The sequence below is a fragment of the Pelodiscus sinensis genome, chromosome 2 (assembly GCF_052426305.1).
Source record: "Pelodiscus sinensis isolate ZL-2025 chromosome 2, ASM5242630v1, whole genome shotgun sequence".
Taxonomy (NCBI): domain Eukaryota; kingdom Metazoa; phylum Chordata; order Testudines; family Trionychidae; genus Pelodiscus; species Pelodiscus sinensis.
In genome coordinates this window covers 164085717-164110555 of record NC_143053.1, presented here as the reverse complement: position 1 = coordinate 164110555, position 24839 = coordinate 164085717, and the positions used below count along the sequence as shown (strand labels likewise).

At 41.2% G+C, this 24839-nt stretch overlaps 1 protein-coding gene across 1 annotated transcript in view; it reads left to right on the top strand.

Moving 5' to 3' along the window:
- Positions 1–24839, top strand: part of CNTNAP2 (contactin associated protein 2) — a 1659707-nt gene that overhangs the window by 1148599 nt on the left and 486269 nt on the right. The window contains exon 13 of the mRNA XM_075921713.2: positions 8115–8315. Within this exon, the coding sequence (XP_075777828.2) occupies positions 8115–8315 (201 nt within the window). The remainder of the gene's footprint in view (positions 1–8114; positions 8316–24839) is intronic.

Sequence of the window (24839 nt, the reverse complement as noted above, 5' to 3'; positions counted from 1 at the left end):
AAATATATTGATTTCAATTGCAACACACAATACAAAGTGTACAGTACTCACTTTGTATTATTTTTATTACAAATGTTTGCACGTAAAAGAATATTTTCATTTTACCTGAAACAAGTACTGTATTGCAATCTCATTATCATGAAAGTACAACTGACAAATGTGGATGTTTTTGTTACATAACTGCATTCAGAAAGAAAACAATGTAAAACTTTAGAACCTACAGTTCCACTCAATCATACTTCTTTTGCTAAAACAAAAACATTTTGTTTCCATTTATGGGAGATAATACTTCCCACTTAGGGTCTACAATTTTACATTTTTAATGCATTTTTCTTTTTGTAAATAATTCTACATTTTTAAGTTCAACTTTTATGCTAAAGAGATTGTAATACAGTACTTGTAATGGAGGAATTGAAAAATACTATTTCTTTTGGGTTTTACGGTGTAAATATTTTTTACATAAATAAATACAAAGCGAACACTATGCACTTTGTATTCTGTGGTGTATCTGAAAACAATATATTTGGAAATGTAAAAACATTGAATATTATTTATTTAAATATTTTTGAACTATTGTTTAACAGTGTGATTAAATGTACTATTAATCGTGATTAATTTTAATCACTTTACAACCTTATTTAATATATTGACTACATTAGTAGATACCTATGTAATCTTAACTACCCCCTTAGTGTATGAAGAATTTGAATTCTATTCTTTCTTTATTATTCATAGAAATCATAGCCATTTCCAGTCCCTTAATTCACATAACAAATTAGATCATTATGTATTAATAGATCTATGATTGTGTCCTTCCTGTGTTTGATTTAAAAGTATATAAAGGGCCTAATTCATCACAGCAAGAAGAAAATTGCAGTGAATAGACATTTCCTTTAAACCTGGGACATATTGTATGAAATCAAGAGGGACACAAATTTGAAGAAAAAAAATGGTCTTCTGAAACATTATCTTCTGAGATGTCTCATCCCTTCTAAATCAGTGTGATGTGTACAGCTAGGAACTCTTATTCCTCTATTATTTGTCTATTTTTAAAAAGTTTCCTCTTCTTTGTAGCTGACCTCTCAGTCTCAGGCACATGCACACAGACACTCCTGCTTTGTAAGACACAGGAATCAGATCATACCCATTAAAAAAGGTGATTTCATTAACAAAACAAAAAAAAGACTTATACGTAAAGCATACTTGCTTGCCAGATGTTACAAAGCAACTGAGAAAACAGATTAAAATGCAGAGAATTGCTTCCCTGGGATTCAGCTTCAGTTACAGCATGGGGGAGGGGGGGGGATGCACATGGCGTCAGCACAGAGTTCACAAACCAGAAATTAAAAAACCCAACTGATTGCATCTAAATACATATTCTCTGTCTACTCACATTTCTTGTTTCCAAGTTCTATTCCTTGTAGACCTAAATATTGCTGCTGGACATTCTATGTCCAGCTTCCAAGTTTCATTCCATCATCCCCAACTTTTCTCTCCCAAAACCACCCAAAGAACCACAGCAGGTACATAACTGCTTTCAATTCGAATCTCACACTTTCTTCCCATTGGCTCTCCTGGCTCCTTGCCAACTCTTCTTGGATACCCACTATTCTGGATTTAAATCTGTTTCTAAATGCTGGGATATTTAGAAAAGTGTAGTACCCCTCCCATCCATTATACCTGTGTATAAACTATCAAAAGAAATGAGGATGCATTTAAGCTAAATAATTGACATTTGAATCTAATTATGATTATATAGGCTATAACAGGGGCAGGTCAAAACCTCAGGTAATTCTTTAGTGCTATTATCAGAGATACTTCAGCCTATTAACTTATTTCCATGTAACTTATTTCATGTAACAAATCTGTTGGTTGTAATGAATTAGTGGTATGAGCAGGATTGTACACATCTGTCAAGAGTTTTCCTTGGTAGATTACTTCGCCCGGCTGTCATGACTCTCTCAAGGTTTTATGTCTGAATTCAAGGCAATTATAAATGAATGGCCAGATTCAATGAGTTAGGTGTTTTGTGCTGCTCTGGTTATGCCACATGTTGGCAAGTTGATGCAACAACATGTTGTAATCCACTCAGAACCAGCCATTACAAAACCTAGAAAAATTCAGAGATAAATATACACTTAAGACATTCAGACATTATAAGATACACAGCACAGTTAATGCTCTCAGGTAATCATTGGTTTGCTCTGTAGCAAAAAGGAAGAATTAAAAAAGCCCTAATGTCTTTTAAAATAACTTTAACCTAAGCGGAGACTACAAATGCTAAAATCTGTTCATTATCATCATGTTGCTATTCAAATTCCATATATTATTATGATTGGATTTAATTTAAATGTAATCCTACCTCTGCATTTCTTGTGTATGTAATGCTTGGCTTTTGGAGAATTATAATATGCCAATAATATATTTTTAATCTTTAGTTTGATAGGAACTCTCATCAATAACTTTATTTTTAAACACATTTGTTTTGGCATAATAAAGGTCATTCTAGAGCTTTCATAAATGAAAAAACATAAGGGTTTCTGCTAAAAAGGATAAGGAACCACATTAATTTCTGGCGGTTACAACAATCACATGCAAGTATATGTATGGCTATGTAGTCTGTAATTATTTTACTAAATGAAGTAAATGTTTTAAGCGTTTGTACCAACTGTAATACGAGGCTATTTCTTTAAATAATTGCCAGGTATTATAGAAATGGTCAATATTAATGTAATAACTGTAATTGTTAGGAATACATAATATAGTTACAGTTCATGGGAATGGGATTTTATTTTGACCTATTTCATATTTGGCTCCTTTGTGTTTTTTCGCAGCAAATGTGGAATAGTCTTTGTTTCAGCCCCACTACATTTACATATGCAAACTGTGGGACCAAAGTCTGATCCTGGTTATACTTGAGTAACTCTATGACAATGTTATATGAACCAATATAGAGTAGAATATAATTAGTTACTCTGCATTAATGCGTCGGTACTTGAGAGCAGAATATGACTCTATGCAAATGAATTAGAAATTATTGGAGGGAATAGGTTAATCCTGAACACTGATACTTTTATCAACACAATGCCTAATATTTCCAAGAAGGGTTTCTCATTCATATGTTCAGTCCCTGGGAGATAAAGCATCCATCCTTTTTGTGGGGAGGAGAGCTAAATTTCATCCCTTGCAGCACAATGGATTATTGGATTAGCAGATACCTTGAACAGAATCAGATATTTATTTTACCATTAAAAGGCATTTTGAAACAATGCAAAGAAACAAGACTCAGAGAGTTGTTGATGTGATACATACCAATCTCACTCTCTTCACTGGTTTCTTCATAGTCATCTTGGCTACTTCCTTACACAGCCCACATGGACAGTTACACTGCACAGATAAGTCATTTGGGGCCTACAAGCCTGGTCCTTTCTCTAAGTCCCTTTATGGGAATTTGAATCCCATGGCAGAGCAGAACTCCCTTTGGGTACCCATTGCCCAAGCCACCTTTCTTTAAATTCATTTGAGAGTGTTTCCTTTGATTTAACTGCAGGAATGCTGGAACAATTTTATAGTCGGAGTGCTGAGAGCCATTGAACCAAACTGGAAGCTCTGTATATAACATGCCAGGGGTGCAGTAGCGCTCCTAGTTCTAGCACCCATGTTTAACTGGAGTTGGACCAGGTCCCTCTTGAGAGGCCATCCGAACCAGTGTAGCTGGAGTGCTGCTAGGGCATATAATATCTCAGAACCCTAGTAAAACACTGTATATATAGTCCTTTGTGCCAGAGATTAGACATTCCTATCAGTGAAAACACAGTATAAGACATTCCCTTGTGGAATGCCTAAATGTTGGCATAGGAAATAGATAAAAGTCTCCTTAGTATAAGGAAAAAAAGTCTGTCTGACTTTTCTGGAAATAAATATTCAGATATTGGAACCATAATTTCTGGTGCAAGAGTAGTATTGTATTTGATATAACCTACCGATATTAATAAGAGAATCACTGTCTTACATCACCTGCATCTAACTTGGCTAGCCACTTGTGTTCTCTGTGGAGGATCCATATGCTGTACCTAAGCTTATTCTTCATCATTTGATTAGAGCCTGTTACACCATATCAGTTACACGCATATATAGCTTCACATGATGCCACATAATCCAAAATAGCCTGACACTGTGTAATGATGTAAATGATAATATATTACTATGGCGCTTACCCAAGGCCCACTGATATCAATAAGAGCCTTTCCATGGACTTTAGGAGGTTTTAGAATGAGCCCTAACTGCTCAAAATATTTTCAGATGGTTCAGGTAATCTTTAAATAACACGGTGCTTCACATGTTGAATTTACCTACAGGAATTCCATTAATAGGGATGGAATTTTCACAGATGAATCACAAACATATTTCTATAGACTCCTATATTTAAAATATATTCTGTTTAATAAATCTGTTAAGTGAATACTGTATTTATGGGGAATGGCAGATGACTTCTCTGGAGACTAAAGACTTGTATTTATGCAGAGAACAGGTTCAGCATAGGCAGCAGCAGTGCCAATTTTTACTTGACTCTATTAGACAAGGACCATCTGGATCATCAGCTCTGCTTCTCAGACACAAAGTCCACTGCATTTATCTATCTAGTCTGCTCAGGGCATGGAGCTTTCTAGGGACCAATCCAAGAGTCAGGAACAAACTCTCACAGAATCTAATAATTGCCTCAAACCACAGCACTCTCCACTCCAAATGCAAGACTCATTTCTTTGACTTGGGCTTCAATAATAATAGCACATAGCATGGCAGAGAGAAAATAAATAGAAATAAAATAATATGAGGTCTTTTTTTTCCTTGAGGAGAAAAACTAAATTACACATGACAAGTTACATCTCTTAATGCACTCGTGCTGCAGTGATGAATACTATATAAATATCCAAATAGAATAGAAATATTTTGCCTTTCGTTTCTCCTCAACCCTGACCTAGAGGAATCACCTCTAGCAATAGTAGATTAATCTCCTTGTCTATTTTAGTCCTTGCCAGTTGTGTGTAGATTGACAAGTCTACTAATAAATGTCAACTGTGATAGTGTTTTCTGATGTTGGTAGCTGCCCAATTGGGGCTTGACTAAAACAACCAATTCATCTTACCTAAGTCACAGAATAGCAGTTGAATAGTAAAACAGTCACTACTAGAGATGTTGGAACCTTAATGGGTTTTGTTCACAGAACTTTGTGCAAACTTTTTTTTGAGGACTTTTAAATTTGTTACCTTTCAGTTGCATTGAATGTCCCACTGAGAGAAGGTAAATAAGAGTGCATCATTACCTGTTCTATACCATTTAGGTATGTCTACACTACAGCATTATTTTTAAGTATCTTATTTTGAAATAGCTTATTTCGAAACTAGCCAATTAGCCCATCATAAGACGGGATTTTCAGGTCTCTCCTCCACGTTGGTTTTCTCTCCTGAGCCTCCGGTCTCTTGCTCCATCTCTCTTTCTCTCTCTCCTCCTCCTACTGCCTCACCCTCTCTCTCTCTCTCAGCTCTCCTCTGCCTCCTGCCTCTCTCTCTGTCTCTCTCTTTCTCTTTTCCTCCCCCTCCTGCCTCTCACTTGGGGGACTGCGGAGCCCAAATGGTTGATTGCACCACTTGCTCCCACGTGGCAGCCCGGCTGAGCAGCGCAGAGGTCAGCCAAGTGCAACTGCAGGAGGCGAAGTGAGGAGGGATTCATGGCCGGGGGCAGAGCCTGGAGCCACTGTCACACCATACATCACTGCCCCGCCCCTCTTCGCCTTCCGCCGTGGTGCTTGGCTGACTTCTGAGCTGCTCAGCCAGGCCACCGCGGGGGAGCCCAAATGGCCGCTTGCTCCGCTTGCTCCCTCCCCTGTGGCAGCCCGGCTGAGCGGCACAGAAGTCGTCCGAGCGCCATGGTGGGAAGTGAAGGGGGGCAGGGTGGTGACGTTCATAGCCAGAGGGCAGGGCCTGGAGCTGCTGTCACGCCGCACATCACCGCCCTGCCCCCCTTAGACCCTTGGGACACCACAGCACTCTGCAACATGGAGCCAGACCTGCCCCACGACACTCTGGTGTTTCTCGTGGACATGTTGCTGTGAGCCTGGCTGAACTTTCTGCAGGCTGCCATCTGGGAGGTCCATCGGGGGGCTGTCAGTATCCAGGAGGCCCTGTGGGACAGCTTCCACCCTGAGGAGCACTAAGAGCTTCCCTGGTTTGCCCCACTGGGGGCTTGTGCCTCATTCCTCCGTCACGTCCTTCCACTTCCCCTCTCTAACCCCCCTTCCTGATGTCAAATAAAATACACATATTTTCATGAGCACAAACTCTCTTTATTTAACAAAACTGGGGGGGTGGGAAGAATGAAACTCTTGTGAGACTGGGGAAAGGAGGCGGGAAAGGAGAAGACAGAGGGTGGTGGTGGGGGGGGAAACCTGGGAGGAGGGAGCTGGAAGGGGGAAGCAAAGGGAAGAAGGGGGAGCGGGAGTTCAGGGCTCAGGGTTGGGGGTCTCACCAGACCAACTTGATTGTCATGCAAACCAGCTCCTGGGTTCTCATGTGGCCTTTGGTGTCCAGGCTAGCAGCTATCCTGCCATAGACGGTTGCATTCCTCTGTCTAGTGCGGAGATCATGGACGTTGGGGGCATTTCCCACAGACCTGAATAAGGTCCATGATCTCCACCTTGGACCAGGAAGGTGCCCACCTTCTCTGGGCCCTGGAAGGCTCTGAGGAGCTGGAAGACTGCTCCTGGGGAGCGGTGGTGGGCTGGCTGCCAGTGGCTTGCTGGCTCATGTTTTGGAGCCACTGGGTCAGGGGCAGTGACTGCTGGCTCTGGGCCAGCAGGCTTGTAGCTGGCATTGGCACTGTGGCCAGAGTCAACCCCTTTAAAGCCCCTTGGAATAGGGAAAGGAGAGGAGTGTTTTTGGTTGAGGCTGGAGTGGCCACCAGGGCATTCTGGGAAGGCTGGAGGCCCCCTATTTCGAAATAAGTGTCTACACAGCACTTATTTCAAAATAGCTATTTCGAATTTGGCATTATTCCTAATGGAATGAGATTTACCAAATTCGAAATAAGTGCTCTGCTATTTCAAATTAATTTTGAAATAGAGGTTTGGCTGTGTAGATGCTAGTAAAGTTATTTCAAAATAACAGCTGTTATTTCAAAATAACTTTGCTGTGTAGACATACCCTTAGATATTCAACTAACTAGTTGTGGCTAAATGTATAAGTAGTAAGTAGAATATAGCATTCATGATCCCTATGTAAGTGTACTAATAATCTTGTTTAGATACAACCTGTCTTAAGATGCTGTGTTTCTCTGAACCAAAGATTAGAGTTTCTTCTACCACCATCCCCATCCCCAACCCAGTCCCCCTGGCCGTTTCCTCACATCCCTGCTTAAGCTGTGAATATAACTAAATTTGTCCTCCTTTTATCCTGCTTTACTTTTCAATTCTATGTCATAGTCACCAAATGCTTGGAAAACTTCAAGTCCAGAGCAAAGACAATCTTGAGTCATTTGGGCTATAGCTCAGGACTAACAGACTGTATGAAATCATTAACTCCTGTAACATCAAATGTTATTATATATATAATCACATTTTATTGTAGTGTGCCTGTGATGTCACAGTGTCACAAAATAATACTGCATTTTGTATACACAAGCAGCCTGGAATGCAGCAGTACCATATAAACTTGATGTTTTCCTTGTAGTAAGAATCCCTAGGTCTCTGTAACATCGTGTTATTTTCATCCACTTCTGATCAAAGCTAATCTTTATTTGTCACAGGGGTCACTATGACTATCAGATGCTCAGGGCAGTCTTCACCCACAGGTAAAGTGAGTAGCTCTTACAAAGCACCCAGCACAGTGACACTAAGGAACAAGGAGACTAACAAAGGTTTTCTACATTCAGTACATTCAAGTTTCCCCATGTTGTTGATCAATTTCAAATAAAATAATCCTCATTTGTGAAAGCCTCATTTGTTCTCATCCCTCTCATGCATGCACACATGCATGGTCACAGAAACGACCATCAGTAACTCAGTTCCAATGTTTTTTGTTCATTAATACCTTCTTTACTTTCTTTTTTTTCTTTTCCAGAGGATAAAGTGTGGTCAACGGTGTACCATGATCTACAGATGCAGACTCCTGTGATAGGCAACAGTCCAGAAAAGTACTCTGTATTGCAACTGAATTACAGTGCCACCATGGATCAGATCTCTGCTATCACCAGTAGTGCTGAATACTGTGAACAGTACATCTCCTACTCCTGCAAGATGTCAAGGCTGCTGAACACCCCAGGTAGGCTGTGAGTGAAAATGTCACTTAATTACCACCTCTGCTGGAGTTCAAAATTATGTGAATAATTCAACACATGTAATGTTATCTTATTTAAATCTTCTTGTGGTTGCTCATGAAAGTTTACCGAGAGGTAGACCAATATGTAATTGTGATTGTTATCCTAGGAGACTCAGCCTATGCTTTTGCTTGTTACTTAAACCCGTTTTCGTAATGAGAGTTCTATCAATTCTGTGTTTCCAAGAAGGGAGTCCAGTCATTGAACAAGATGGCTTTGATTGAAGGATGGCTCAATATAGGCAATAAGTAAATTACTTGAGGGCCACATCCTGCAGTCTAGACTTGAGACATAACTCAGTGAGACCTTTGCATGAGTAAGAGATGATCTGGCCCATTGATTTCCTCAGTTAACCTTGGCTTTAGATAAAGCTGGGATATTGTGTGCAACCTGCTGCCTTGCACATAGTGGGGTAGGGAGCTGCTAAATATCATGGCTGTACAAGACAGCCATATAGCTTTATTACTAAGTCCTGTCACTAGGTTATCCTTTAGCTCTACAACTCATCTGATACAGTACCATGCTGATGTGTAAACATTAGATTTGAACAAGCTGTGTCTAAAATGTATCCCTGATGCAAGCAGAAATACTAGTTGTTGCAGCAAGTTTTCTACGGTATCAGTAAAATGGCATAGAAAGTACATTTTAGAAAACCTCCTCACTCTCTCTCACACACGCACATGCGCACACACACACAAACTTGCCATTATAAAGCCATCATGTGTACAACAGTTGTTTTTGACAGCTTGTGATTTTAAGTACAGGCAGTCCCTGACTTACGCGGATCCGACTTACGTTGGATCCGCACTTACGAACGGGGCTTTCTCGCCCCGGAGGTCGAGGTAGCGGATTGCTACCTGCGAGCTCCGGGGTGAGAAAGCCCCGTTCATAAGCTGCTCCAGTGCCCCTGGTCTGCTGGAGACTGTCTCCAGCAGACCAGGGGCACCGGGCGGGTTCCCGCGCTTCTGAGGCTTTGCCAGAGCAAAGCCTCAGAAGCGCGGGAACCCGCCGCTGCTGCCGCTTCAGTCGCGGTGCCTGTGGTCTGCTGGGGACGGTCCCCAGCAGACCACAGGCAGGGGACTGAAGCGGCAGCAGCGGCGGTTCCCCGCGCTTCTGAGACTTTGCTTTGGCAAAGCCTCAGAAGCGGGGGAACCCGCCCGCTGCTGCCGCTTCAGTTGCGGTGCCTGTGGTCTGCTGGGGAGGTCCCCAGCAGACCACAGGCACCGGGACTGAAGCCGCAGCCGTGGGGGGGGTCCCGCGCCTCTGAGGCTTTGCCAGAGCAAAGCCTCAGAGGCGCGGCACCCCGCTGCCGCTGCGGCTCTGCTCCCGTATCCCTGGTCTGCTGGGGGGAGGGGGGCCGCGGCTAGTGTGCCCCCCCCAGCAGACCAGGCTTTTGTTTTGGACCCTGGAGCAGAGCAGCTGGGGCACTGCCCATTGGTCCTGCAGCGCCTTCTGGGCACTACTGGACCAACCCGGCAGCACCCTAGCTGCTCTGCCCCAGGTCCTGATTCAGCCGCTGCTGGTCAGTTTCAGCAGTGGCTGAATCAGGATGCCTGGGGCAGAGCAGCTGGGGTGCTGCTGGGTTGGTCCAGTAGCACCGAGGAGCGGCGCTACTGGACCAACCCAGCAGCACCCCAGCTGCTCTGCCCCAGGCGTCCCCAAGTCAGCCGCTGCTGAAACTGACCAGCGCTGACTACAGGAAGCCCGAGGCAGAGTTGCTCTGCCCCAGGCTTCCTGGAATCAGCTGCTGATCAGTTTCAGCAGCAGCTGACTTGGGGAAGCTTGGGGTTCTTAAATTGAATCTGTATGTAAGTCAGAACTGGCAGTCAGTTTCAGCAGCGGCTGAATCTGGACACCAGTTCCGACTTACATACAGATTCAACTTAAGAACAAACCTACAGTCCCTATCTTGTACGTAACCCGGGGACTGCCTGTATCTTTTTACTGGAATTTAACTAACACTAGATTATAAATGGAAGCACGTCATGTATCTAAATCATGGTGAAATTAATTCATAACGAAGGGTGCAATTAAAATGGGTTTCAAACAAAACTAATGGCTGGACATTTAAATTGTTATCCTTCATTTTAAGTGCCTCAGCTTCATGGATTCATGCTAGTATATTTTCTTATGGTACTGCTGATAAGAAATTCATTTGGCATGCGTGTGGATCTTTGGTTTATTTCCGTAAGTATTCTGTTGTAATTTTGTGCTAGTGAATTGATACTGCTCGTTTTCTTTCCTCATGGCCATTTTTGAACTCTTTCTCATGTACCATTTGTCTCTGTTGTTCTGTTTAATTTAGCATGGCAAAGAGAATTTGCAACGAGGTAAATAGGCTGTTCCTTCTTGTGCTCTTAATGTAAAAGATCTTGCATCATTTCTGTAGGATTGTGGCAAGTGGCAAGATTGTGGTTGTATTCTGCCTTGAGGAACATGCTCAGTGCTCACATGTGCATCAGAAGGGAGCTGTATGCATTGCATCTCTGCGCAGGCTTTAGCACTTAGTTATAAGACTTTCTTGTGGGCATGAATTAATGATAATTGTAAAAGCCTTCTGATATTCATGGTTTACAAAGAGTGAATTGTTGACTTCACCTTTTTTGTGAGCCTATCAAGGCCATCACCACAAGATTAAATTTTGCCTCCCAATGTGCAAGCATAAATTCAATTTAAATCAAGGCATTTTCTTGCACAGAATGCCCTTGATTTCACTTACAGTAACTAGAAAAAAAAAGAAAACTAGTTAGGAATATTGAATTGCAGGCCAGTTTACTATATTTTATCTCATTACAATGTTATACTTACAGACCACACCGCTTGATCTTTCAGAAAGACCTGTTTGTGTTTGTGCAGGGAAAGTCTATCTCACTTTCAGTTGTGTCATGTAATACTATTGGTTATCCAAATAGCATGGGGACTATGGGTTTTATTAGGATAATCAAGAGTTCTGTTTACTGAGCAGGTAGGATCAATTTGGTAGCAGGGTACCACAGCCGGGGCTTCATTATCATTGTCATCTTCCTTGCAATCTTGGCTGAGACTTACTGCTCTGACCTGCTGACATGACATTGGGGCTAAAAAGGATTCTCTGCACTGCCTTAGGAACACTGACACATTGTCTCTGCATGTGTAAGATATAGTGAGGAGGCTGTGGCACTGAAGGGACAGAACACAGACCTCTGGCCACACTTTGCACCGCCCAACCAGGTCTACAGCCTTTCCTGCACCTTGTGCTTGAAGATCATGTGTCACTGGCCTTGCAGCTTTGCATGAAGCCATCCTCAGCTCCCTTGTCATAGCCTGCTTGCTCACTCCAGTGACAGTGGGGCTGCAGAGGGCTTCCTCTGCTGCCACAGGAAATGCTCAGTACCAGGGTGGTCAGGGACTCTCGTCCTTCTACCTCCCAGTCCCGGCAAGGGTCTGTACTCCATTGTGTCTCATTCTGGGAGACAAGGAAGGGTTTAGGATAATGTGGGGTTTTGGATAAATGGGAGCATACTGTATGGTATTTCCTTTCATATCTCAGAGAGCTGCATGAGTTTTGGTATGTGTGTGTGTGTGTGTGTGTGTTGTGAGAGAAGACAAAGCAGATAATCTTAATACAGGCATTCACAAAGAATCCTGTTGTACTGTTTGCATAATACCAGTAATAGTTTGCACACACAATAGCATAGTGCTTTATCTATAAATAGGGAAGAAGCCAATGCATTTTATTCTCCTCTAAACTACTTGTTCTTTGACTCTGCTCAAAGTCTTGCTAAGGAACTCATGTTTTTCTTCTTCCTTCTGTTTATTTGTTGGAGGATTGCCTTATTTGCTAAATGTAACGTAATGTTACATTCACCTCTGACCACAGCTCAGCAAATGTGTGTGGCTTCCTCCTTCAAGGACTTTTACATATGCTCAGTGCTGTACAGTTCCCAGAAAAAGAAAATGGAAATACCTCTGAGCATTTCTTGTGTTTTTCCTGTCCCTTCTAATATAAACTTCAAAGCCCAATTGACTTGATTGGAGCCAGGAATTTGCCTGTGGTCTTGGTCTAATATTATTGCATGTCAGTGACTTTTCCCCTTAATATACTACATTTACATTTGTGTCCAAGTAAGCCAAACTATTACTCCTATTGTAAAGTATCATTAAGAGTGTGGTAGAAAATCAAGAAACCCCAAGTACAGCATCTCAGTTGTAACTAACCCTTTTACATCATGAGGATGACAGTACTTAGGCCCTGATTCTATTCTGCCTTACATCTTCAAGATGATACAAAGTCAATGAAAAATACGTATAAAATGCTGTCACCAGTTCATATGAATGAAGAATTCTAATCGGGGGTACATCTAAACTACATCCTTTTTTCAATAAAGGGATGTAAATTAGATGTATCGAAACTGTAAATGAAGCCAGGATTTGAATTTCCTATGCTTCATTTACATAATAGCGGCCAGGGCTTTTTTTGAAAAGCCGCTTTTTGAAACAAAACCCGCAGTCAAGACAGGGATCGTTCAACAGAAATGCTCCGTTTCGAAAGATCCTGTAACCTGAGGGGTATTTCTGTCGAACAATCCCTAAACAACCAAACGATCCCTGTCTTGACTGCGTTTTTTTCAAAAAAAAGCTGTGGTCGCCATTATGTAAATGTAGCGGGGGAAATTCAAATCCTGGCTTCATTTACAATTTCAATACGTCTAATTTATATCCCTTTATCAAAAAAGGGATGTAGTTTAGATGTACCCTGGATGGTGTTTTGCACATATTTTGCTCTTGCTTTGCATAGGCGTTAAAAGATATGCAAGCTGTGCAGTAGAGAATCAGGCCTTTATTCGCTGTCAGGATTAGAAAGGTACTAGGCAATGTTTTATGTAACAGAAGAAAAGGCCCATAAACATGGCTCACTATACAAGATAGCAATAGTTATCAATATTGTATGTGATGCTGCTTATGTGCTTGCAGTGTTGGAGCTATGTTTGTCCAAGGATATTCCAAACACAGGTGTGTGAGGGGCTATCTTTTACCGGACCCACTTTTGTTCATGAAAGCTCAAAAGTAGGGATGTAAGCAAGTAGTCCAGTAGTCAACTACCCAATAAGCCTAGGCTTAGTGAGTTGTTGAGCTGACTACTCGACTACTTGCTCTCCCCCTTGCTGCCGCCTCTGTGCTGCTGCCTTTTCCTGCAGAACAGCCTCTGCTCACAATAGTCCAGGCTGGCCACAAACAGGGTCTATGGCCAGAGCAGCCTCTGTCCACAGTGGCTGGAACTGACAGCAAACAGGAGCTGCTGCTGGAGCAGCCCCTGCCCACGGCCATCACTGGCCTCCATGACCAGAGGCTGCTGGACCCAGCATGAACCGGGACTGAGCATGTCCAGCTCAGTACTGGCTCACACCAGGTCTGGAGCCTGCCCCCCGCCGCACCTCTGCAGTTCTTCAGTTTAAATATAGTAGGAGCCGGGGTGCCTCTGTGCCCAGCTCTTACTACATTAAAACTGCAGAAGCCTTCCATTATCAACTAATCATGTACTTGATAAAAATTTGATTGACTACACGATTAGTGGATTATCCACCTAATAACATCCTTACTCAAAAGTTTGTTTTTTTCACCAATAGTAGTTGGGCAATAAAATATATTCCCTTGCCATCTTGTGTGTTTACTATATTTCCTGTGTGTCAAACCTGGAAGTGCAAAGCATTGTGCTATCTAGATACCAGTTTTTAAAGAGCTAGTCAAAATACATTAATATATTGTACTGAATGTAGAACTTCCCTAATGTATTATTACTACGAATATAAAAAAAGTGTATTCTTGCCGTGGCAACTACAGCAAAACACAGTTTTGGCAAGATCCTTCTCTGTAGGACAAGTTTCCCTCTAAGATTTTATTAGTTCCTCTCAGTCTGAGGGGATACAAGTCTACAAGTGACAGCCATTTGAAATCATGTTATCTACATATGCTCTGCATTATTAATTCTCTCCTCATGTTTCTGATATTGAATCTGAACACTCCTGCTGCTTTTTGTGCTCTCAGTGCACTCTATTACGTGCTTTGAGATCTGTGGATGGAAAGTGTTATATTAAAATTAGGTGTTTGTTTATTATGTATTGGTTTATTTTTTCTACTGTAAATCAAAGTACTAGTCAGCTGTGTGAGACCGGCTCAGTCTTCCTTTCAGATCAGAACTCCTTTTTGTTTTCTTTATTCTATTTTCATGTGCTCTACTCTCTTTGTAATGTAGTTTCATCTCAGCAAACATGCTAATTATATCCCCAAAAGAGATTTATTTCAACAGGCAATCCTAGCAGTAGGGATTCTGAATGCTTCCAGAGGGCACAACCCTACTGACCTTCTGCTTGATGTGAGAGATGCTGTGACACCAGGATTGTGGATGTTCCAGTGACTGGCAATGGTAAATTAATCATAAAAGATTTCTCACAATCCTCCTGCAGAGGCCCAACAGAAGAGGATTCTCCAATGGATAAAACTAGTGCAATCGAAAATAAAGGCTGCATCTGGAAGTGGGATTATTTTTGTTGCCTGGTTTTTTTTTCATCTTAAAAATAAATATATATTTTAATTATTTTGGCACCCAGGCCTATGGGCCTATTTCAGTGCCTTAATGAAAGACCATTAAAAAATAATTGGGCAACTAGCCAGAATGCATCCAAAAATAGACAAGACATACTACTATCTCACCCCAGTACGTAATACATAAATGTATGACTTACTAGATAGAGAGGCTCCCATTTGTGTGTGCACACTGGATCTCAGAACTAGTGTCTAGCAGTCTGCATGATGTGAAGAAGAAGAATCGTGTAGTTAAAGTGATAAACTGGGGCTGAAAAGACTTAAGTTCAAATCATGACTGCTACAGCTCCCCTTTCAACCTTACGTGCAAGTCACTTCATTTTGACGGTGTGTGTTTCAGTTAAAATGGGGATAATAATACTTCCTTATGTTTGTCTTGCCTGTGAACATGGTGAACTCTCTGGAGAAAGGACTGTCTGTTAATCTTTGCATATGAAATGTCTACACAAAGGGGCATTAATCCTGGTAATATTGTAATACAAGCAGTTACTACTGTCAATATATAAATAAAGTGAAAACTCCATACAACCTTAATTTAAGCTTAATAATATGTCTGTGTTTATGTTTATAACAAGACCAACAAAAAGATGTTTTTATTACATAGATCAGAAATTCTCTAACTTTAGCAAATCAAGGACCCCCATTTTTATTTAATTGTTTTTCACAGACCTCTCCAACCTCACCTCAGCCCCAGACCTTTCCTCAGCTCCACTCTTTCCCCAGAGCTCCACTCCTGCCCCACCTCTTCCTGTTCTCGATCCATTCCTGCCTTTCCTTTTGCCCACCTCTTTCTACCCACTCCTCTGGCAGGCCACTGAAGAGCTATTCCACAGTGTGCAGGAGGCACTGGGAGAAAGGGGGAGGAGATGATCAGTGAAGACAGTGGCCTAGGACATGAGTCTACTTCCTCCCTCAAAAGCATCCTATTCCACCTCTTTCCCTTCACTCCTACTGCCTCTGCACATCACAGAACGGCTGTTTTCTGGCACACAGGAAACGAGAAGGGGGAATAAGAAGGAATTGATCAGCAGGGCCAAAGAATTCCCTAGACTACCCTCTCCAGTTTGAGAAACATTGGCATAGATCATTGAAATGTATGTTTCCAGTAGGTCCCTTCCTCCTCCCCCCCCCTTTTGGTATAGGGAGCTTTCACTATGAGCAGATAGTAGTATCTCTTTTGCCAAGCACATTCAAAAAGTTCAGATCTGATCTGAATACCTGCTGTCCACACCATTCCTTTTGGTTGGAGGAGGGAAGGGAACATGAACGAAAGAAAGAAATTTCCCATTTGCAAGCAGTCAGCTGAAGGAGGTTGAAGTGGCGTCCCAGCCCATCAGTCAGGGATGGAGAGAAACAGCAGTGCTAGAGCTGGATTCCTTGTCTGAGGCTGAAAATTCCAGCAATTTCAGTTCCTTGCAAAGAAAGTGATTTACAGTACAATAATATACAACTATCCAAGTAGAATATAATACAATGATACAGCTATATTACTTCATCCATCATTGTCACCAGGCCGTAACACACTCTGTAAATTGATCACGTGCAGATGGAGAACATTTTAGGGGCCATGTATGTCTATATATGAAGCAGAGTGTGGAGTGCGCCCTGGTTCTGTTTCTTTTTCATTAATCTGCAGAAGAGAATTGGCTGAAAGAAGGAAGGCTGCAGCGTTCAGAATTAATAGGTGTCTGTCATTTTACGGATCTGTGGAAATGAGATGCACACAAGCAGAGCATGAGCACTGAAAGCACAGGAACAGTGAACAGAACCAGATCAGGTGGTGCTGCATGCCAGTTTAGAAAAGAGGAGACTGAGGGGGGATATGATAGAGGTCTATAAAATCATGAGTGGTGTGGAGAGGGCTGATAAAGAAAAGTTATTTATTAGTTCCCATAATAGAAGAACTAGAGGACACCAAATGAAATTAATGGGTAGCAGGTTTAAAACTAATAAAAGAAAGTTCTTCTTCACACAGCATGTAGTCAACCTGTGGAACTCCTTGCCAGAGGAGGCTGTGAAGGCTAGGACTATAATAGAGTTTAAAGAGAAGCTGGATAAATTCATGGAGGTTAGGTCCATAAAAGGCTATTAGCCAGGGGATAAAATGGTGTCCTTGGCCTCTGTTTGTCAGAGGCTGGAGAGTTATGGCAGGAGACAAATTGCTTGATCATTGTCTTCGGTCCACCCTCTCTGGGGCACCTGGTGCTGGCCACTGTCGGTAGACAGGATACTGGGCTAGATGGACCTTTGGTCTGACCCAGTACGGCCGTTCTTATGTTCTTATGTTCATTCATGTTGCCTGTACTGGCAGAATGTGGTGATCGCAGGTCTATGAAAAACATAAAGCAAAATTATTTCTGTACTATAATAATGATGATTTCATGCTTGGTTTATACAGGTATTATATAGTGGTTGCAAGGATCCAACAAAAACTTTCTTTTTTACATCATATGAACAGCTGAAGAGACTGATTTTGTTATTAAAAGCATAAAATGATTGTGATACAAATACTGATCAAGATTTATGGGTCGACCAATTCAATAAAAATTGAACAAAAATTATTATATAGTATAATTATTAGATATAGATCCAAACTCAAATGGTACATGCAAACACCCCTAGTTTTGGGGGGATAGCAGATCTGGAATGCTAGATATAGACCCATCGTCTTCTGAGTGGGAACCAAAACAGGAGAATTTCCACTTTCATAGATTTAGATGTGGACACATTGATCCCAGCCTGGTTCAGGTTTCAGCTTCCATTCTCTGTTGCTGTCTTCCAGGAAGGGAGGCCATAGACCTCCATCCTAAATAGATTCAGGAGTCTGCTGGATGATCCCTTCTTCCCCACTGTCAGCTTTTTGGCAACATGGCCATCCTGGTATCCAAAGGTTCCATTGCTATGGCTTCTCCAGCATGTGGTAGCTAGGCTAACACTTTCTCTCAGGCCCACTGTAAATGGAAGCCAAGAATTACTAGCTATTAGCCATTAGGCTGCAATGTTGAAGTGTAACCGTAAATCACTGAAAACAATGAGCAGTCCTGTGGCACCTTAGACACTAACACGTTTACTAGGTCATGAACTTTTATGAGTAAAACCCACTTCATTAGTTGAGTTGGAGTGGAAATTACAGAATTTGAGGTACATATAACAGCAAAATAAGTTACCCATCAATAGAACAACTAGTGTTAATGAATCTAATTAAGCCAGGGAGAATGTGACTCTTTCACAGCATTTGATATGGAAATGCAAATATCAAAATTGGAAAAACTGCCTTTGTAGTGTGTTAACCAGTTAAGTTCTTTATTCAATACAATCAGCTTAGGCATGAATAAAGATCTTAACTGCTTAATGTACTAGAAAGGCAATTTCCTCACTTTTGATATTTGCATGTCTACATCAAATGCTGTAAAGCAGCCACCCTGACTTAATTAACTTAATTAACGCTGGTCCCACAATTGACAAGTAACTGCTTTTGCTGTTATATGCAGAACAAATTCTGTAATTTCTACTTCAACTTATCTGAAGAAGTGAGTTTTAGCCACAAAAGCTCATGATGTAATACATGTGTTAGGGTATGTCTACACTACCCTCCTATTTCAAAATAGGAGGGTAATGTAGGCATACCGCAATTGCAAATGAAGCCCGGGATTTGAATTTCCTGGGCTTCATTTGCATAAGCAGGGCGCCGCCATTTTTAAATCCCCGCTCGTTCGAACCCCATGCCACGTGGCTACACGCGGCAGGAACTGGGTAGTTCGAACTAGGCTTCCTAGTTCGAACTACCATTACTCCTCATGTAAGCTTAGTTCGAACTACCTAGTTCCTGCCGTGTGTAGCCACACGGCACGGGGTTCGAACGAGCGGGGATTTAAAAATGGCGGCACCCCGCTTATGCAAATGAAGCCCAGGAAATTCAAATCCTGGGCTTCATTTACAATTGCGGTATGCCTACATTACCCCGCTAGTTCGAACTAGTGGGGTAGTGTAGACATACCCTTGGAGTCTAAGCCCTGATCTACACTAGAAGCTTATTCCAAAATAAACCCCAAGTTTGAAGTCAGAAGCAGTACGTCCACACTACATTCCCCAGTTCATAATTTCCTACTCTTGCTTCTGGAATTCAAGTAGATACCTCCAAATGGATTCTGCCTGATTTTACCTTGATGTTCTCAGAAACAATAATGGTCTTAGCTATAACATTTGTATAATAGAGCTATGGTAATGGAAAGCAGAACAACAGTCTTAAGACCAAGTATCAGAGGAGTAGCCGTGTTAGTCTGAATCTGCAAAGCGATGAGGAGTCCTGTGGCACCTTATAGACTAACAGATTTGTTGGAGCATAAGCTTTCATGGGCAAAGATCCACTTTGTCATATGAAACTAAGTGGGTCTTTGCCCACAAAAGCTTATGCTCCAACAAATCTGTTAGTCTATAAGGTGCCACAAGACTCCTCGTTTTTAACACCAAATGATTCTTATCAGTCCTCCTTAAGAAAGAATGATGAGTTTGACGTTTAATATCATAATTGTAACATCACATTCACAAATTTGTGTGGGAGCAGAGTTATTCTCATTATTCATTCCCTTCTGAAGTATTCTCTGCCTATCATGTGGAAGAGCCATTATGCGCCTTTCTAAGAGAAAAACATGAGGCATGCATTACTCTGTTACTTCTAAAGGCCGATTTTAAAACCATATGTGTTTTATTGCATTCCTAAAGAAGAGTCCACTTACATTACTTCTAGCAGAATCCTGAGCTTTCTTTGGAGATCTTCCTTTTTGGTGAGCAGGTCTGATTCTACTTAATTTAAAAAAATCTCAGGGGTATTCAGATGTAGAAAGTATGGCTGCACGTATATTAAAATTATCTTTTGTTTACTGTAATGTTCCTTTTCATGAGCAAAAAAGAAGTCCAAACACATTAATTCTATTTCTAACCTATATATTTGTAGAGGTGTACACGGGATTGGCATAAATACATTATGAAGACAGTGTTATTCAGTGAATATAGCCTCAGTATAATAGGAGACCTGGGTTCTAGTCACAGATCTGCTACTGTCTTGATCTTTAACCTAATTTGCCTCAGTTTTTGTGTGTATAAAAATTACCAAGAAGTCATTGAATACTATTTTGATATCTATGGGTGAACAGTGCTATATGATAGAGCTGGTTGCAATTTTTTGTTCAAAACTATTTTAGTTGAAAATTACTTTTAAACAAAACTTTTTGCAAAAAAGTACCCTAAAATCTCGACTATAATGCACACCTATGCATAATGCGCACCTACCTTTTAAACATGAGAATTCCGGCATAAACTGAGCTCCAATCTATAATGCACACCCCGACTTTGCCGTATTTTGTCTTGCTGTATTTTGTTTTGTCTTGTCTTGGCTTGTCTTTTTGTATTGCCGGGTAATCACACGTGAGCGCATGAGCAAACAGTGTGCAGCATTTCCATGCTCTCTTTGAGATGCCATGAGTTGTCGGCAATCTTACATGACTACTGAAAAACTTCAAGTTGTTAGCTATGCTGAGGCTCATGGCAACAGAGTTGCCAGCCGTGAATTTGATGACATAGCAGAGTCTAACATTCGGCTTTGGAGACGGCAGAAAGAGCGCCTGCAAACGCTGCCTCTGATGAAGATGGCTGAGCGAAGTAAAAGCGCTGCATATCCTGAGCTAGAGGCCAAGCTGGCTGAATGGATTGCTGAGCGTAGACAGCAAGGCGGTGGTGTTAGCATTGCGGAGGTTAGAATGAAGGCTTTGACCATTGCCAAAACGTGCGCTAACACAGCCGGGTTTAAAGCTTCACATGGCTGGGGCAGTTGGTTCATGAATCGCCATAGCCTATCGGTCTGATGCCGAACAACTATCGCACAAAAGCTACCCATGGACTCAGATACCAAGCTACTACAGTTCCAAAAGCTTATCATAAAACTACGCACGCAGCCCTGCTACGACCTTTCATTATTTGGTAATGCAGATCAGACACCATTAAATTTCGATAATCCCTACAACAGAACGCTTGAAGTGAAAGGTGCCAAAACCATCTCCATTGCTACCACAGGCCATGAAAAGTCTAGGTTTACTGTAATGCTTGCTTGCATGGCTGACGGAATGAAGCTGCCTCATTATATTGTGTTCAAGCGCAAGACAATGCCAAAGAATGTTCTATTCCCGAACCCGTTCACGTGCGTGTTCACCCTAAAGGCTGGATTGATGAAGCTTTAATGCTTGATTGGCTACAGACGGTTTGGGCAAAGCGGCTGGGTGGATTTATGAGAAAGCGGACTGTAATAGTTTTGGATGCATTTCATTGTCATCATATGCCATCCATCAAGAAAAGGCTTCAGCAGGACAAAACAGACTTGGCAATTATTCCTGGTGGAATGACCAAAATGTTGCAGCCGCTTGACGTGACAGTTAACAAGCCAATGAAAGATTCACTACAGAGGAAATGAAACACCTGGTTGTTGGAAGGTGAACATACATTTACTGCAGGTGGACATATGTGAACACCGACGCTGCAAGATGTTACCCAGTGGATAGTGGATGTCTGGGTTGAACTTGATCCCGCTATCATAAGGAAGGGGTTTCTGAAATGCAGCATCTCTAATGCTATGGATAGCAGCGAGGATGATGCCCTGTGGATGGAGCCGAGCGACGATGAATCGTCTGAGGGCGAATTACTGGTATGCAAAGATGACAGTGATTACCTGGATGAAGATGTCGAGGGCTATACCCCAGAAGATATTGCTCGTCTGTTTGAGGAAGATTCTAACAAATGCGAATTCGAGGGCTTCGAAGATGAGTAGAAGATCAATTAACACAGTTTGCACTGCAGTGTTGATTTCATTTGTTTAACTTACCTTTTTGAAATGGCGTATATAGTTGGTTGTCGATGCTAATAAAAATCAACTTAACCTCCGGTGTCCAGCGATTAATTAAGTGCCGTGGAACCGCCAAATGAAAACTTTGGGGAAAAAAACTCCTATGGATAATGCGCACCCCGATTTTGACGTTAAAAAAACGGGAAAAAAGTGCACACTATACTCGCAACTTTACGGTAATTGCTATTTTCATGACAATGTTATTAATATATTATTCAAATTGCGTCAAAATCTGTAAGAAAACTGTTTTCAGTATACTAAACATTTTAGAGACAGAGGTAAGTGAGATGTAATATCTTTTATTGGGCTATGTTGTGTTGGTGAGAGAGACAATTGGTCTAATACAAGATTTTCCCTCACCCAGATTGTGTGTCTAGTATTCTGGAACCAACATGGCTACAACTGTCCTTTATAAACATTTTATAGTAATTTTAATACAGTGTCAACAATTTCACTGTTAGTAGTTCTTCAGTTTCACATTTTAGTTCCTTGGTGACTTATTACTCCTTAATTTATCCTTTTTCCCCCAAAACGTCCTCCACTGTCAAACCAGTCCCTCAGACGGAGGAGGACAGTCCCTCAGACGGAAGAGTCCTCAGATGCTGTTTTATTATTCCTGCTATATCAAAGTTCCTTCTTCCTCTGTGTTGTAGAAATGTAAAGCCTGTTGTTCCATCAAAATACTTTCTGAAGCACTGATTGCTCTGAAAAATGTATTTAAAGATGAAAGTGAATGCAGTTTGATTGCCAAGATGAGCACAGTTACTTGATTGAGACTTGAGCAGCTCAAAGACATTTCACCCTAGGAACATCCTTTTCTGTGTGCTTCTGCTGGCATGTCTTGTCATATTTACTTCTCTTCCAGGATACAAGAACGCTATTTAACCTTTTTTTCATTGTCTCTCAAAGTGACTACCTGGGGTAAGAAGTTATTCTTTTCCTATCTCTGTTAGAAATGGCATGTTTTTTCCCCATTTTTCCTTTTAGTGTCTAATTATTTTCATATAGCTCCCTTCAGTCATTTCATATACTGCCCTGTGTTTCTTACAAATAGAAAAGGTAAAGTGTGTGTGTGTCTGCGTGTATAAAAATAGAAACTGGCTCCGAGGACTGTTAAAGTATAATATTTGTCCAAGGTGGAATGTAATTTGTGTTGGAGACAAAGGGCAGTGTGTGTAAAACCATCTTTACTTGAGAACAATTTGTTAGTGCCATTGCCAGTGGAAACCATCACTATTTATTTTATTATTTCCTTGCATATGTAAGCATTAAAGTCTGTAAAGTCTGTAACATCTTCTGTGCCTCTATATTTCTCATAGAGAGTTGTATTCTAGGGTTCTGAAAAATATAAAGGTTCAGCATTAATTTGAGGACAGCCAGTTTGATTGTCTTTCCATTTTTAGGATCAAGCAGTCTGGTTGGCTCATCTCTAGTATGGAAATTCTTTCACCATGTTGGTTCACAGGCGGAAAAGTGTTTCTAAAATCCCCATAGCCAAAAATATTTTATTGCTTTTTGAAAATAACATTGGATTTTTTGAGAGATGCCATCTACAACATCACACTAACCACTTGCATATGACAAGATGAACAAATTTGACTACTTCCTGCTGTATGCACTGAGTTTCCTTTGTAACCCAGTTCAACTTCTAGGCATATATGTGGGATACCCTACTATTTTCAGAGGATTCTTGTAACAATCCGAAAGCTTATGATCACTACCCTTTACTAATGGAATAAGAAGTAGTAAAAGAGCATATTGCATATACCAGGGAGAATAGAAAGTTCAATAATTATGTCTTCTGGAAAAATTGATTTGCACATGAGCAAACATTTTTAAGTGCACTGGGATGTGGGTCCAAACCTAGCCTTTTATTTTGCGTGTTTGCTAGTGAAGTATAGAGGCAGAATTGCAAAACTGTATTCTAGTATTCAAGAAAGTTAGTGTGTGGAGACCAGCTACCATCCCAGTCAATGAACAATGATTACACAGTAGCATAGTCAGAAGATTAAGGGATGGGATCCAATCCACAGCCAATAAGCATATATGCTGCTATTTGCAACTTGAGGGCGGGGGGCTGGACTCGATGACCTCTCGAGGTCCCTTCCAGTCCTATGATTCTATGAACTCTTGAGAGCAGCAGTGTGCATGGTCCTGTAGTGCTAGCCTGGGTCATGGTGTTTTGTAGAAGTAGTAGGATTGCTTTGGTAATCAAACTGAAAGCCAACACTACATGTCACAATCTCCTTCCAGAAAGTAAAGGCAAGACAATACTTACAGTTTGTGGCTACTGTTCATTGCATCCACAGCTCTTCCTAAGTTGTTGTTCATAGAATCAGAAATGTAGAGTTAGAAGGGACCTTGAAATGTTATCAAGTGCAGCTCCCGGTACAGAGGCAATAAAAATCTTTAGACCATCCCTGATAGGTGTCTGTGCAACCTGTTCTTACAACCTCTCTTGGAAGTTTATTCCAGAGTTTAATTACCCTTATATTTAGATAGATTTTTCCTGAATCTCAAGGGTGGTTGAGATTAAGCCCATTACAATTGTCTTCTCACAGTAGGCATGGAGAACAATTGATTACAGTTACCTTTTATAATGGGTCTTAATTTATTTGAAGATTGGTATCAGATTCCTTTTAAGTCTTCTTTTCTCAAAAGTAAATGTGCCCAGTATTTTTAAGCTTTTTTCATGGCCCTGGCTTTGTTATTTTCATTATTGTCTTTTGGACTCTCTGTGATTTGTCCACATCTTTCTTAAAGTGTGGTGCACAGATTTGGACACAGCACTCCACCAGAAGCCTCCTCAGAGCCAAGCAGAGTGGGATAGTGTGCCCTAAATGACATGCCTATTACTGTATCCCAGAATGATATTAACCTTTTTATTTTTGTTTGCAACTGCAAACTCATATTCAGTTTATGATCTACTGTAATCTCCAGGTACTTTTCTGCCATACTACTACCTAGTCAGTTATAGTTGTGCATTTGAGTTCTT